Here is a 15,922-nt window from a genome sequence, read left to right on the forward strand (position 1 = left end):
TCCATTCAGGTAGATAGCCCTGCTCGATCTGTAGAAAAGGTGTAGGTTGAAACTCCATAAGTTGTACCCAGTGTAAGATATAGACGCATAAGAGATGCAGCAACATCAAGGGAAAGTTAACTGGGAAGATAGCTTTTGTGTGCGGCAGATGCACAGGGGCAATAAACACTGCAGATGCTCAGAAAACTGATTCCATCACATGCCAGGGGGAGAAACTAGAAGTAGTTGATAGCTTCCTCTCCCTAGGTGACCAAGTCTGTAGTGGGGGTGGATGCTCAGAGAGCGTTACCACTAGAATAAGAATAGCCTGGGCAAAGTTCAGAAAGCTTCTACCCCTACTGGTGACAAAGGACCTCTTGCTGAGAGTGAAAGATAGATTATACGATGCATGTGTGCGAACTGCCATGCTACACAGCAGTGAAACATGGGCTGTGACTGCTGAAGACATGCGTAGGCTTGAAAGAAATGATACTAGTATGCTCTGCTGGATGTGTAATGTCAGTGTGCATGCACAACAGAGTGTAAGCACCGAGAGAAAAGTTGAACCTAAGAAGCATCAGATGTGGTGTGCAAGAGAGATGACTGCACTGGTATGGTGATGTATTATGTATGGATGAGGAGAGCTGTGTGAAGAAGTGTCATTCCCTAACAGTGGAAGGAACTTGTGGAAGAGGGAGACCCAGGAAAACATGGGATGAGGTGGTGAAGCATGACCTTCAAACGTTGGGCCTCCGAGAGGCAATAATGAAAGACCGAGACCTCTGGAGATATGCTGTGATTGAGAAGACCTGGTAAAAAAAGTGAGATCACAGCCATAGGCTACACCTAATATGGTTACAGCTAGCCTTCAAGAATTGCCTGTTCCACTTATGTGCTCCTCAAACTTTTGGATACTAATAAATTTTTTTGCTATAACAGTTAAGACATTTATACATTTTCATGTTCTTATTTTTTTCATTTTCCACCCAATTTAAAGATACAATGTCATAAAATGCTTGAATAATAAATATACTGTGTGCAAACAGTGATTTATATACTGTAAAATAGGCTGTAAGAGAACTGTTTCATCATTTAACGCTCCTTTTTCTATACTGGACAGCTGAGCTCCAAGGTTTGCTTTGGCAGGGTTTCTACAGCTGGATGCCATTCCTAACACCAACCACTTCACAGAGTGTACTGGGAATATTTTTTTTGTAGCACTAGCACTAGTGAGATGATCAAGTACTTACAAGGGAAGATAGACCCTTTGATTGAGTGGTGTAAAGCACTGAAGAAAATTAAAATGTGATAGAGGGACAAGAGCAGGTGTCTTGCCAAAGAGGTGAATACATGGCTTCCCCACCCAGAAGGAGAGACAGATGTGTGGTCAAAGTACAAGGTGACAGAGAGAATAGGGATAAATGAACAGAAAAGGTGAATAATATTTCACATCTATCATATACCAAAGGTAAATGAAATTAAAAATTTACTTGTTAATTTTTACCTTCCGTATAATCAAAATCATCATCCCATTAACTTTTCCCCTGCAATTTTGTTATTGTTTATAATGTATCTCTTTTCCTTATACACATATACAATATCAATCCATATCATCACAATCAGTGAAAATGGACAACCCACTCTCGTACTAGTTTGGTATAATAAGGGCTCTCTTTACTTACAACAATATTCTTCATCACTTCGATCAGAGCAGTCTACATGGCCATCACACTGCATCCTTGTTAGGATGCACTTCCTGTCAGTAGTGCACTGAAATTCATCTGCTTTACAGCTTGGTGGTGGAGGAGAAAGAAAACCTTGAAAAGGTAAAAATAACAGTTATAGTAGCAATAATACCAAAAAATATATAAACAAAGATAAGTGAAAACTATAATACTGATTTTCAATAATGGCAAAAGGCCACACATTTAAGCGAGAGAGTAGAATTGATTAAATCATTCCCCAGTAGTTGACTGGTGTTATATAGATTTTAAGGGCATTCAGCTGTAAAAATCCTGCCAAAACAGTTGCAGAAGTCTGGTGCAGGCTTCTGCCTCACCGGCTCCTGTCAAACTGTCCCACCCATGCCAGCATGGAAGGTGGATGATAAGCAATGATGATGATGATGAAAAACAAAGCTGATCTCATCAAAGTTTGAACTCAGAATTATAGCTAAATACTGCAAGATATTTTGTCTGATGCTCCACCAATCATGCCCATTAGCAAATTCAACAATGATTTTTAACATTGGCCTAAAGCCACAAATTTCATTTCTTGGTCCTGATGGTTTACCTTTGACAAATAACATCAAGACAACTCAATGAAATGCTGAAGACTATGAGGAATATACATGAACGACAAAAAGAAATCCAGATCATTGTTTCAACACAGACGCAGATTTTCTATGGCCAGATGCCCTTCCAGTTGTCAACCTTACCTGTTTCCAAGCAAGGTAATAATTTCCCTATGGTTAGACATGTTTTCTTAAAACATTGGAAATGAATGACTTTCATTTAAAAAAAAATCATGTGATGTCAAGACAAGGAGATGCAAACATACACACACATATATATATACAGGTATATTATAAATGTATATATGTGACAAACTTCTTTCAGTTTCCACCTGTCAAATTCACTCACAAGACTCATGATAGAAATATAAAGGAAAATATATGGTAAAAATTCATCAGAGTATTTCAGAAATTCAGAGCTTAGTGAGTAGCAGTGAAACTATATCTAGTCTATTTATACTGACCATCACCTTGCAAAATTAATTTTGAATAAATTGTGAAACTATTTGTTGCTGTTTTGAATTTTGAAGTATTATAATCTTCTATATGTACAATTCTGAACAAGAAATTAATAGCAAATATTGTCTTTAAGAAGACAAGAGGACCAGTGTCCTAAAATGGTTATGGAATTACTGGTCTAAAGCTGCCATATTTTAAATTTATTTTTTTTACTTCAGTATTTGGAACTCACATTTTTCTTGTATCTCACCTGAATTAACTTGGAAAATCTTGAGTATCTTTATTTTCTTTTTAACATTCTTAGAACTATAATAATTATACTTTGTAATATACAATTTGTTACTTACAGTTTTCTTCATCTGAGTTATCATCACAGTCATTGATGCCATCACAACGTTCACTGGCAAAAATACAAAAGCCATTGTCACACTGGAATTCTACACCATTACATCTGGGCAAGGAACTTGACTTAGTTGTAGTTGGAACAGGTGCTGTAGTTTTGTAAACTATATGGAATGAAAAAAAAAAAAACCCACATACATAACTAAAATTCTTGCTGTGAATAAATAAGTGAAACATACTACAAAAAATTTTTTGTTAACTAAAACTTGAATGAAATGTATTAACTGATATTAAAAAGTACTGTCCCTCTTCCATCACTCCACATACACACATAACTAATGTTATTAATTAGCTTTCCTTTACTTCCTCACTGATGGTTTTTATCAAGGATTTCATCAAAGCACAACCAATCATGATAAAGCATGTTTACTTTCATACATTTAAAGCACATATACAAATAAACACAGATATACATTTGATACACAAACAAACATTGGCAGTAAGCTGGCAGAATTGTTAGCACGGCAGGCTGCGTAGATGTAACAATAAATTGTAAAGTATTTTGCTTGCCACTATGCTGATTCAGTCAACCCACTGTCCTTTGGAAATAAAATAAATATGGTTTGGATTTAAATATATATATATATATACGCACACACATTTTTGCGTGGCTCCTGACATTACACTATACTCCTAAATTTATACATATTTATTTGTAACTAGCAGAGATATCTGGCGTTGCTTGGGATTAAAATAGCATAGCTTGTATATATATCACAGTTATGTTAAAACAGGTGATATGAGAAAGTGCAGCATTGACGACAAAACATTTGTGAAGTAATTGATGAGCTAATTCAACTAAGCAACATGCAATGCATCCATTTGGAGTATGCAGGTCCTAACCTGTCATGGAAAATTGGGGGTGGGGGTTATGTGATTTTTGAACACACCGAAAAGCTGTCAGTGAATATACTCTCCTTTGCGGCAGTCGGCGCTGCATCTAACACGACCAATCGTCTGAAGTTTTGACCCCTTCTTCGTGTTTGTTGCCCTACATCACTCATAAAGATAATTTAGAGGAACTGTGCTTGTTCATTTGTGGGTAACAGGGAACCAATGAGGTGATAGACTTGCCCTTGATCTTAAATGTTCAAGTATCTTCTTAGATGCACCAAATGATATCATTTGAAATGCAAGGTTGTATTGTCTGATATTGTTCAGAAAATCCTTTGACTGGATGGAAGTGCCTTCCAGAAGATCCATAAGAGGTTGAGGAGGAGCTAGTAGTGCTGGCAATCTTACCTTACCACCTGAGCAGCACATGCTATTAGTTTCATTTGTAAATTTTAAAGCTTTGCAGAAACGACAATTTGAGTTTAGCACACCAATTTGGGCAAAATTATCATTTTTATAAGAACGGAATGGATCATATCTGAAAGCAGCTCCAGGAGTTGTGAAGAATGAATTTGTATGTAGTCTGTTTCTGAAGCTATTCTACTGGACCGCTGTCTAATCATTAAAAAGTTGTTTTAATGATCCAGCATTAAGTGCTGCAGCATGCATTTGCTGATCTTGGGAAAGTCTCATCTCCCTTCTCTCTTGAGAAAGTTTCATCTCTGGAGACTCTTAAGAAAGTCTCATCTTGCTTCTGTCTTGTGACTCCATTTGATGTGCTGCAGCATGCATTTGCTGATCTTGGGAAAGTCTCATCTCCCTTCTGTATTGAGATTGCATCTGATGTACTGCAGCATGCCTTTCCTGATATTGAAAAAGTCTCATCTCGCTTCTGTCTTGAGACTCCATTTGACATGCTGCAGCATGCCTTTGCTGATCTTGGGAAAGACTCATCTTCCTTTTGCATTGAAACACCATCTGATGTGCTGCAGTATGCATTTGCTGATCTTGAGAAAATCTCATCTCCCCTCTCTCTTCAGACTCTCTGATACATCATTCCACTGTGGTGGCTGTAAAAATGGAAAGTTTGCTGACGTGTAATGTTGCTCACATTAGGATGTAAATTATTCATTTATTTCAAATATAATAGAAATAAGATGATCTTAGTGTTTTCACATTAGAATTAAAAGTGAAACTATTATCTCACATTACAATATAGATGTTATTCTTTCACTTTTCACACATAATACCAAATCATGCCAATGTTATATTGCTTTAATCCAAATGAAAAGAACAATTACATGTTGACACTCACAGGGTCTGATACTATTACCTTGTAAAATTTGATTTGATTTGGTTGAGCCATTTGAGAATGCATAGAGAACAGACAGACAGAGAGAGAGACAAAGAATTTTATATACAAAAAATAGTGGGTCAACCAATAACTAAATCCATCATCTTCATGAGGGTTAATTTAAAATAATTAAGCAAAGAAACCTCTGCTATCAACAGATTGAAGATAAATTCCATTGTTTTAACATATAGTGCACCATCCATATCAAACGCTAATATTTTAATCAGGCAATATATGCAAATAAAGAAATGAGGGAAAAATATGAGCTCAAACTGAAAATATCAATGTTTTATATAAATGATGTCATAGTTGATTTAGCAGTTGGATAGGGTGATTGTCAAATTGGCTTACCGTCTGTACAGTTAACTTCATCAGAATAATCACGGCAATCGTCATCAAAATCGCATGTCCAATTCAAAAGAATACAACGACCATTCTTACATGTGAATTCATTAGGAGAACATGATGGGTAAGCTAGAAGAAGGAAATGAAAATAGTGCATGAAACTTTAGATAGTGAAAAGTATTATTATATTCTTGGTCTGATATCATAATGAGAAAATAGCAACACAATATTCACTTTTAAAGCAAACTGTATAATTATAATACTGTGTGTATGCATACATACTCATATACCTGTGTGGTAGTGAGATACAATTTATTTTTCACAAATCATTAAAAAAAAATAAACATTCGTAATGGCTGTGTGGTTTAGAAGCTTGCTTTGCAGCCATGTGGTTTTGGGATCAGCTCCACCACATGACACCTTACGTGTGCATGTGTGTGAGAGATACCCCCCCCCCCACACCACTATCACTTGACGACTGATGTTGGTTTGTTTATCTCCTCATACCACAGTAGTTAGGCAAAAGAGACTTATAGAATAAGTACCAGACTTAAAACTCAGTCCTGGAGTTGATTTGTTTGAGCAGACCCTTCAGGGTGGTGCCCCAGCAGATTCACAGTCCAATGATTGACTCAAGTAAAAGATAAAAAGTAAACAAAAAAAACATGAAAAACATTTTGAAGAAAAGGAATCTGTTATGAATATTTGAGGAAGATGAGACAGAAATACTCACTGCAATTTTTCTCATCAGAACCATCACTACAGTCATTTTCATGATCACAGATCCAATGTCTTGGAATACACTGCATGTTAGGGCAATGGAAATTACCTTCAGAACACTGGTTAAATTCTGTAGAGAAATAAAACAAACATAAAGCAACTGCTAATAATTTGGTAAAAAGAATATGGCTTTGATGAAATTTATAGTCTTATGCATTTAAAAAATGTCATTAGAAAAGACAGGCAGAAATAGAGACCTGCATGCATCAAATATTGACATATTTATATCACGTTAAAAGCAATTAGATGGGTTATAAATATGTAAAGTAGTGTGCATTACTTTTCTATCAAGTTTGTATTAGGATGATTTAAGAGTAGAGACTTTTAGACTACCATAAAAATCCATGTAATTTACACACTTTTTCCGCAAAAACAAAAATAAACTTTATATTGTTTTCAGAATTTTTTAGAAATTTTTTTTCTTGAAAAATGATGTATAGGAAGTTGACTCATTTAATGTCAGAATAAGATTTTACAGAAAAAATATAATGAAGTTGACTTTTATGGTATAATGCTTACTTTTTCTGTATAAATTTACTAAAACCATTAAATGGTTAACTACTTTTTGAAGTTTGATGTTCATGCTGGTAATCATGGTCCAAGCCATATTTTACACTGCTTGGAGTTTTTACCTATTGCAATGGTGCCCAGCAATTTCCTTAAATAGGTCAGTTTTTCTCCATTTAAGAAGTTTAGCTTGCATTTGCCTCCAGGAAGCTATTGCTTTCTTTCTCTGCATTAGGACAAAGAAATTCATTGCTGCTACCAGCTCTTACTGCATCTAACGCTAATGACATCAAAATTCATCCTCACTAAGTGAATATGACTTGGCATTCCTGCAGAAACGTTCATTTACCTTATATGATGTTTAATGTCATTTCACATTCACGTTGAATTATGCAGCAATTTTATGTTCTCTTTATAGAACACTTGTAATGTATGTATTACCAGTTCTTTTAGTATTGTAGATTTTGTATTAGAAGTTCTTTGTTTGCAATGTTTTTTTCTGAAAGAATTGCAGTGTCTATTATGAAGCATTCTCTTTTTTCCAAGTCATGTACAATAATACCTGGTCTATAAGGTGGTGAGCTAGTGGAATTGTCAGCATGCTGAGCAAAATGCTTAGAGGCATTTCATCTACCTTTATGTTCTGAGTTCAAATTCTGTCAAGGTCGACTTTAATTTTTGTTCTTTCAGTGTCGATAAAAATAAGCACCAGTTGAGAAACAGGGTTGATGTAATCAACTTACCCACTTCCCCAAACTTGCAGTCCTTGTGCTAAAATTTGTAGCCAATAATATCTGGTCTACAGTACTAGATTATTCTGTTTGGATTTTTAAAAAACCCATAGAAATCTTACTTCATAAGTAATTTAGCAATCAGATAAAGTCAGGAAAAAAGTTATTCCAAAACAACTTACCATCTTCACAATTAGCTTCATCAGAATAATCATGGCAGTCATCGTCAAAGTCACACGTCCAATTCAAAGGAATGCAGCGGCCATTATTGCAAGTGAATTCAGCAGAAGAACAAGGTGGATAGGCTGGAAAATGGAAGGGAAAATAGACCAACATTATTAGAGATAAGTTATTTTTAACGTCAATATTTCAATAAAAAGAAGAAAAAAATATCTAGAAAATTAACAGACCAGAAGGAAGTTAACATTACATAAATTGGTACATGTAATCATGAATTAGCTAAGATATCAGAAAAGAAAAGTGAAAACAGCTCTTAACTGACAATAATATACATTATCAGTATCTAGGCAAATTGATTCAATTATGTCTTCACTAAGTGTAGAGTTTCATTTCAGATAGATCACAATAATTCATCTTACTAAATTCATTTATTACCTTAATTGAAAAGAAAGATTTTCTTTACTAGCTTTATTACATGATGAAATAAAGCTTGATATCTATAGGTGAGAAAAGCAGAAAATAGGGGATAACAAATATAACTAATGTTTTAAATCAAAAATTTGAAAGAAATCACTTGAAATGTTTGAAAGCAGGTGTGTCAAACAAATGAGCAGTGAACTGGATCTGGCTCATGACAATGTTTAGTCTAACCTCACCTCCAAGTTCAATTTTCTAGTAAAGTATTAAATTACTTTTTAACTTTTACAATATTCCATAAAATATATATTGTTAGCATACATTCAGTGTTGGAATCCAAATGAGAGTTGAGTCAAATTAGTGCACCTTAGAGAATCTTTTGTTTTCTCAACCACTGAAAAAGAAGTGTATAACTCTTAATATTAATAGATATGACCTATTTTTCCTTCACTTTGTCTATACATTGGAAGTGAAAGTTGCTTTTTCAAATTTAGGTATGAGTTCATTTGAATAGATTCAACTGATACACGAATGGTGTTGAAAGGGCTTGAAAATGAAATAGTGCAAGCTTTCTACCAAGCACTGGTCTTCTCAAAAAAACTGCCTGCATTCATTTAAGCAATTTCTATCTCTGCTCTCACACTATAGATTCTTATTTAATAGGATTGTATGTATACCATATGAATGAGCTTTTCCAATACATCACTGCAAACAACATTGCTTACATCTCATAGTTGTTTCTTTATTGTTAATAAAGTTGTTATGATTATATTGACCCCTTTAGCCATTTATTTTGGTTTAATTATCAATAGGGAATTTATGAATAATTGTCCCTATCTGATGCTCAAGATCTAGTTTATGCTTTAATCTGACCTGCAAAATCAAATGTTTTAGAGCTTCATTTGAAAAATCAAAAATGAATCCAATCAATATTTTTAATGAGGTTAACTTCATCCTTTTAGTGTGGAAATCAGATATATCCACTCAAAATTTCATTACCCTTAACAGTGGAAAGCAGTTTTATATACCAATCTATCTTCTGCTGAGGAATGACATTGTATTTAAAACTATATTTTGTTGAGATGTATCAAGTTCATTGAGGCAACATCATCATCATCATCTTTTAACATCCATTTTCCATGCTGGCATGGGTTGGACAGTTTGACTGGTAAGCCGGGGAGCTGTACCAGGTTCTGATCTGATTTGGCAAGGTTTCTACTGTTGGATGCCCTTCCTAATGCCAACCACTCCAAGAGTGTAGCAGGTGTTTTTCTTACATGCCACTGGCATGGGTGCCATTGACCTGACACTGGCAATGACCACAACTACAGTCTCACTTGGTTTGACAGGTCTACACAAGCACGGTATATTGCCAAAGATCTTGGTCACCTGTCACTGCCTTCATGAGGCCCAACACTCGAACAGTACTTTTTATGTGCCACCAGCACAGGTGCCAGTCAAATGGCACTGGGGAGCATGACTTGCAAAAAATACCAATTCTATTTCTTGGTAGATATTTAACACCATTACTGGAATAACCATGAAATTTAATTTTGCAGCTAAAGAGTGAAATACCAAAAGAACAGTTATAATTTTTTGGACTATTAATTCCATCATTAGATATATAAGACAATTTAAATATTGACATCTACACTCTGCTTCAATCAGATTGATCTCTGATCTTCATACTCTATATTTACATAAATAGTATCAAATTAGATTCAAACTAGAAACCTTTAATTCTACACTAAAGGTAATAACATTCTTATCCACAACATAACTACCATAGATTCTTAGTTTTAATCAAGTCTGGTATTACAGCCCCAGCTCATTCAAAAGTACCTTGGATCATAGGGTGACATGCTGTGTTTGAGGAGACCTATTGAGTCAAGTACATCGACATCAAAATGAAAATCAAACGGAAATTGTAGTTGTGATCCCCATGCCGGTGGCATGTAAAAAGCACCATCCGAACATGCCAGTGCTGCCTTGACTGGCTTCCGTGCCAGTGGCATGTAAAAAGCACCCACTACACTCATGGAGTGGTTGGCGTTAGGAAGGGCATCCAGCTGTAGAAACACTGCCAGATCAGACTGGAGCCTGGTGCAGCCTCCTGGCTTCCCAGATCCCAGTCGAACTGCCCAACCCATGCTAGCATTGAAAACAGATGTTAAACGATGATGATGATGATATATGTATGTATGTATATATATATATATATATATATATAGGAACCAGATACTTAATAATAAGTGGGTTAATAACCTAAAAAAAATTATAATCTTAGCAATTTATCTCAAATATTTAGACATCTAATTTCTACTAGTTATGATTATAATAGAAAAAAAATGTATTAAGAATCATGTCAATACTAACCATATCTTTAACTAATTGTTATTATTTGGCTGTCAAGTAATTTATCAGACAGTGTGATTTCAAACACCTATCTAGCTTATAATCTTTGGTTAACAACTAAATATTGAAGGATTGAGAAAATATTAACTTTTATATGTTCCAAATGGAAGAACACTCCCGCTAGCAGTAGATGATTTTGCTTCAAATAAGAAGCATTTCTATTCCTACATAACTATGCATAACTTTCATTATTACTGCTATCATTATTTAAAAAATTATTATTATAATTATTATCATTATTATAGTTCAAATTCCACCGAGGTTGACTTTGCCTTTCATCCTTTCGGGGTCGATAAATTAAGTACCAGTGAAATACTGGGTTGATGTAATCAACTCATCATCTCCCCCAAAATGGCTGCCCTTGTGGCAAAACTTAAAACCCTTATTATTATTATTATTATTATTATTATTATTATTATTATTATTATTATAACGGGCAGGGACTGGCAGAATCGTTAGTGTTAGACCCATGTTTTTGCAGTATTTAGTTTTAGTCATATAAATCCTGAGTTTGAATTCCAGTTGAGAAAATAAACTACCAAACAAATACTGGGTTTGATATAATCAACTGCTTTCTTTCCTTCAAAACTGCTGGCTATGTGACTAAATCATTCAACTTTACTTTTCATCCCTTAGCAGTCAATAAAATAGTGCTAGTTGAGCACTGGGGTTGATGTATTTGACTAGCTTCAACCCCCAAAAGTTCAGGCCTTCTGCCTCTACAGTAGAAAGGATTATTATTATTATTATTATTATTATTTCAAGTTAATTTCCAAAATTCTTCTAATACAAATTTATCCAACATTTTTGTCCTTGTTATTATTCCCATGCCACAATAGAATGTTAATGCAAAAATAAAAGTTGTTAATAATGTATACTGTATGTGTTTCTATTTTTTTATGCTAATCAATTCAGAAAAAATAACAACAAACAAATAAAATAGTAACAAAAATATTTAAATATCAAAAAAATAAAATAAAAAATAAAATCGCAGGAATATTTAAGGAAGATGAGACAGAAATACTCACTGCAATTTTTCTCATCAGAGCCATCACTGCAGTCATTTTCATGGTTACAGAGCCAGTGGTGTGGAATGCATTGCATGTTAGGACAACGGAAGTTACCTTCAGAACATGGATGATATTCTGCAGGGAAACAAAACTAACATAGAGCAGCTGATAGGAGCTGGTATGATGTAAAATCTCAGTGAAATGAGAATGTGATAGCTACACTGGGTGATAACAAACCATTCAGTTGCAGTCAAGTGCGATTAATTATTTCTGAGGAGCTTTGCAGTTCATGCAATCTAAATATGCTGATCAGAAACAGGAGGGGGAAAAAAAAAAAAAACAAAGTACAAAACAGAAAAGAAAAAGGAAAGGTTTGTTTGTATAAGGGAAATGAATGTTCACTATGAAATTAAAAGAAAAGTCTAAGAAACAAAGAAATATAATTTTACTTACATTATGGAACATATCCATTTTAATTAGATATTATCTTCAAGCTTTCTGTTCCATATATGATTACAAAGTAAATGATTATAACCTATTCCCCTCTTCTTTGATTGCTTAGAAGAGATCAATAATAAAAACTATCATCACCTAATATCATCTCCAGTTGAAATCTCTCTTTTTTTTGTGCTAGTGTCATTTAAAAGACTAACTGGATCTATCTTTTGTAACAGTAATAACTATGATTAGAGCTACAACAAAGCTGACTTATTCAGTTTCTTTACAGTTTCTTTTTTTTAAATTCTTTTTTTGAGTATTCTCAATAAGCAGTAGTGTTCTTCTTGCAAACTGAATACACAAATTATTAGAATAAGAACTTTTATAGTTGGAAACCTTATTTAATCTTAATCACAGAAACTGTGAGATAGAAGTAGTAAATATTTTCATTGTATGACAAAAAAAAAAAAATTAATGTGTAATAGTAATAAGGTGCACCAAGACGTTATGTTATTTCATTTAATGTATGATAATTACCATCTTAATATTTTGACAACATTCACTAAAATATTTTCTTTTGCAAATCCAGGACAGATTTTAACTTATTTTGAGATAAATGTAATACAGTTGAAAACAAAATTGTCAACTATTAGTCAAATTGAAACTATATCTTAGATACATCACAACCTTAACTTCAAACAAAAACTTTAATGTATTTAGAGTATTTTAATAACACCATATTATGATATGTGAAAGAAACAAAAACTTAGCTATTAAGTGAACACCCAGCAATTAAATCATACTAACATGTTTACAAGAATTGGCAATGTAGATGTCTGAGAGGAATGTGCTAGACTAAATGCATTACAACTTTTAGGTTTGGAATTCTTAATTTAAAGTTTCAGGATGTAAAATAAGTAATGGTATAGTACTAGAGGTTGAATCGTTTGATTACATCCACATCACTTATAAAACTGGTCTCATGCTAAAGAAGAAGATAATGTGTAATATCAGAGAAATAATATATTGCTTTCCTGAAGATTCTATAGTTTGCAGGACAAAAGAAAGCTAGGAATGATTGAATGGTGTGTGAGTTCTGGTTCAGAAAACTTGGCAAGGTTGGTGGTGAACTAACAGAGGAAGTTACATGGATATCTTCCAAGATTCCAGTATTAAATTGCTTATTTTTTCATGAGTCCTGAAGCCAATAAAATATTAATCCTAAGTATGGTAACCTTTTTTTTTTGCTTTTAATTGGTTTAGTCTAGATGAAGAGGTTGCATCTGAGATTGGTGGGATTGATGCCATTAATGTTGCTCTTGGAAGAATTATTAACTGCAAAGAAGATATGCAGGTAGGGAATTCCAGATGTTTTGGGAAGGAAGGACAGAACAAAGTAGTTAGTGTTGGGCCAATGGGAGATGAATACACAATACAAGTAAAGAGAAAAGGAGTCATAAGCAAGATGGGAGTGCCTGACTGAAAATGTTATGGAACAAGACAGGTCCAAGGTGCAGAGGCCACAGCAGTAGTGGTAGGCAAGGCAGAGTGAAGAGACAGCATATTTGTGGGTCAGTGGTTGGAGTGTGTTGGCAAGTTTGAAAGTTGAAAGACAAGATTGATGGAGTAGTTATTTGAAAGAGTTTTCTTAGTTCAATAGTCTCAGGAAAATTGCTATGCTCAGTCTGCAACATTGGTATGTGAAGAAACTCAACACTGGGCAGTTTGTATAAGAATGGATGCAGTGAAATATTAGCCTGAATGGCAAAGGAACAATAGTTTAAATGCATGATGTGTAGTAGTGTGGTTGACAAAGTGAAAAATAGTTATATCCAGCAATTTCATTTACTTAATTAGTAATGACATGAAGCTAGGAAAATAGTAAAGTATCAAGAATTTCTATTCCAAGATAAAAAAAAAGGTGAATCTGATGATAGTGATGCTGTTGGTGATGAAAATATGGCCAAGACAAAAAGTAAATGATATTAGTATTAGAATATTGCTCTTAAGGAAATATTCTGTTTGCAAATGGTGTGAATAAACATTGTATATATATAAACACTACATGATCAATTAAATAATGCTAGTATGTTGGTAATACTAACCACAGTTAAGTTCATCACTGCCATCAACACAATCAGGATCATGGTCACATTTCACAGCAGCTGAGACACATTGGCTGTTGTGACACTGAAACTGATGAGGTTCACAAGTATCTGACAAATAGGAAGATAAGTATTAACAAAACTATGTATGAATTCATTCAGTGATTACACAGAAAAATATATGGTGGTTAAAAAATAAGCTAATATAAGGATAGTCCTTGATGGAAACCACAAATATCAAAAAAATCTTACTATTGTTTTGAAGCTGCCAGTAGACTTATATCAAAAAATTTTGACAATTTTGTTGTCAACACTCAAGTACAAGTTTTTCAGTATTAACCACAGTTACTCTATTCACAACTCTTATCAATTTCACAGTCTATCAGAATGAGCTCTAACAGTTTTGAAAAGTTACCATGTAATTTAATCTACAATTTGTTTAATTTCATTCCTTTTCCTTCATTGAGAGGGTGTTCTTATTATCCCATTTTGTTGAGCTAAGTGGGAAAACATAGAAAACAAGGAAGAAGGATTTTACAGAAGTAAAACTAAAATGGTTAATCCAAGGTGATTTAACATTAGTATTTTGTAAACATGGTGAAAGCTATAAGAATAACAATGAATAATGAATGAAAAACAAAGCTGAAGAGAAGAGATTGGATAAGGGGGAATATTATATTTACTGTTGTTTGGTTTGCAAATTCCATTTTGGTAAGTTTCCCCATGAGGACAGTAACAGTCTTCATCTCCAGAAGGCTTTAGAATATGTCCAATGTAGTTTTGACAGAGACAAGTTCGGTTGTTGTGTCCAATATGCAAATGATGAGGTCGAGGTACACAGAGCTGTGAACACATCCCATTCTTGAAAGAACAAGCACTTAAAGCTGTAAAAGTAATAATAAAAAATATACATGATATTAGTTAAAAAAACATATTTTGCAGGGTTAAGTTTTAATTTCCTCTGTTTCATAATGCAAAATGTGTTTCAAGTTCTTCATTCAATGTTGCTTCTACAAAACCTCCCAAATTAATTTTCACCACCACATAGTCGTGAGTGAAATTAGAGGTGATAGTAAATGGGTCATTAATGTAAAGAAAAGACATACAGTAAGCAAACCTTTGGGGAAGTGGGAGAGGCAGTCACTGAAGTTGACAGAATGTGGGTAGGAGAAGCCACAAAAATGCACAAATCTCACAGGAAACTTTAGTCCAAGAAATTAATCCTTAGCATTCACATTATTCAATTAAACGTAATGCTTATTTGTTTTGTATTAAACATGCATTATTTTGTAGCCATGAAATTTCTATGAGGTAACTTTTAATTTTTAGAATGATATGGTAGGGTTAGATCTGGCCATTTTGAACATAAAACAAGTTCAATATTTTGGTTGGATATGGCCAGTTTAAATACCAAAGGGTTGAAGACAGGTGGAGTCCATTTGCAGGTAACTTAAAGTGATATTCATGTCAGACAGGTTTTTGCTCTTCTTTTGCTCCAGATGAGCTTTGATAATACAGTATGAGGTCTGATGATGAATTGGCTGCTATTTCTAGCAAGTTAAGTATCTTCATAGTTCTCTTGTTGGCTCATCCCAAACTGGTTGAAGATTTTACTAATATGAATGACAGAAACATTACTTTCTTGAAAGTTCTCAAAGGCCAGACTCAAATGG

At 34.0% G+C, this 15,922-nt stretch overlaps 1 protein-coding gene across 2 annotated transcripts in view; it reads right to left on the reverse strand.

Moving 5' to 3' along the window:
- Window positions 1–15,922, reverse strand: part of LOC106867861 (sortilin-related receptor) — a 131,455-nt gene that overhangs the window by 30,137 nt on the left and 85,396 nt on the right. For both annotated transcript variants that reach the window (XM_014912905.3, XM_014912904.3), the window contains 8 exons: window positions 14,933–15,133; window positions 14,250–14,360; window positions 11,725–11,841; window positions 7,867–7,989; window positions 6,400–6,516; window positions 5,673–5,795; window positions 3,079–3,237; window positions 1,662–1,796 (listed from right to left, as the gene is read on the reverse strand). In XM_014912905.3, the coding sequence (XP_014768391.2) occupies window positions 1,662–1,796; window positions 3,079–3,237; window positions 5,673–5,795; window positions 6,400–6,516; window positions 7,867–7,989; window positions 11,725–11,841; window positions 14,250–14,360; window positions 14,933–15,133 (1,086 nt within the window). The remainder of the gene's footprint in view (window positions 1–1,661; window positions 1,797–3,078; window positions 3,238–5,672; window positions 5,796–6,399; window positions 6,517–7,866; window positions 7,990–11,724; window positions 11,842–14,249; window positions 14,361–14,932; window positions 15,134–15,922) is intronic.

The sequence above is a fragment of the Octopus bimaculoides genome, chromosome 5, assembly GCF_046866305.1.
Source record: "Octopus bimaculoides isolate indiv1 chromosome 5, ASM4686630v1, whole genome shotgun sequence".
Classification (NCBI taxonomy): domain Eukaryota; kingdom Metazoa; phylum Mollusca; class Cephalopoda; order Octopoda; family Octopodidae; genus Octopus; species Octopus bimaculoides.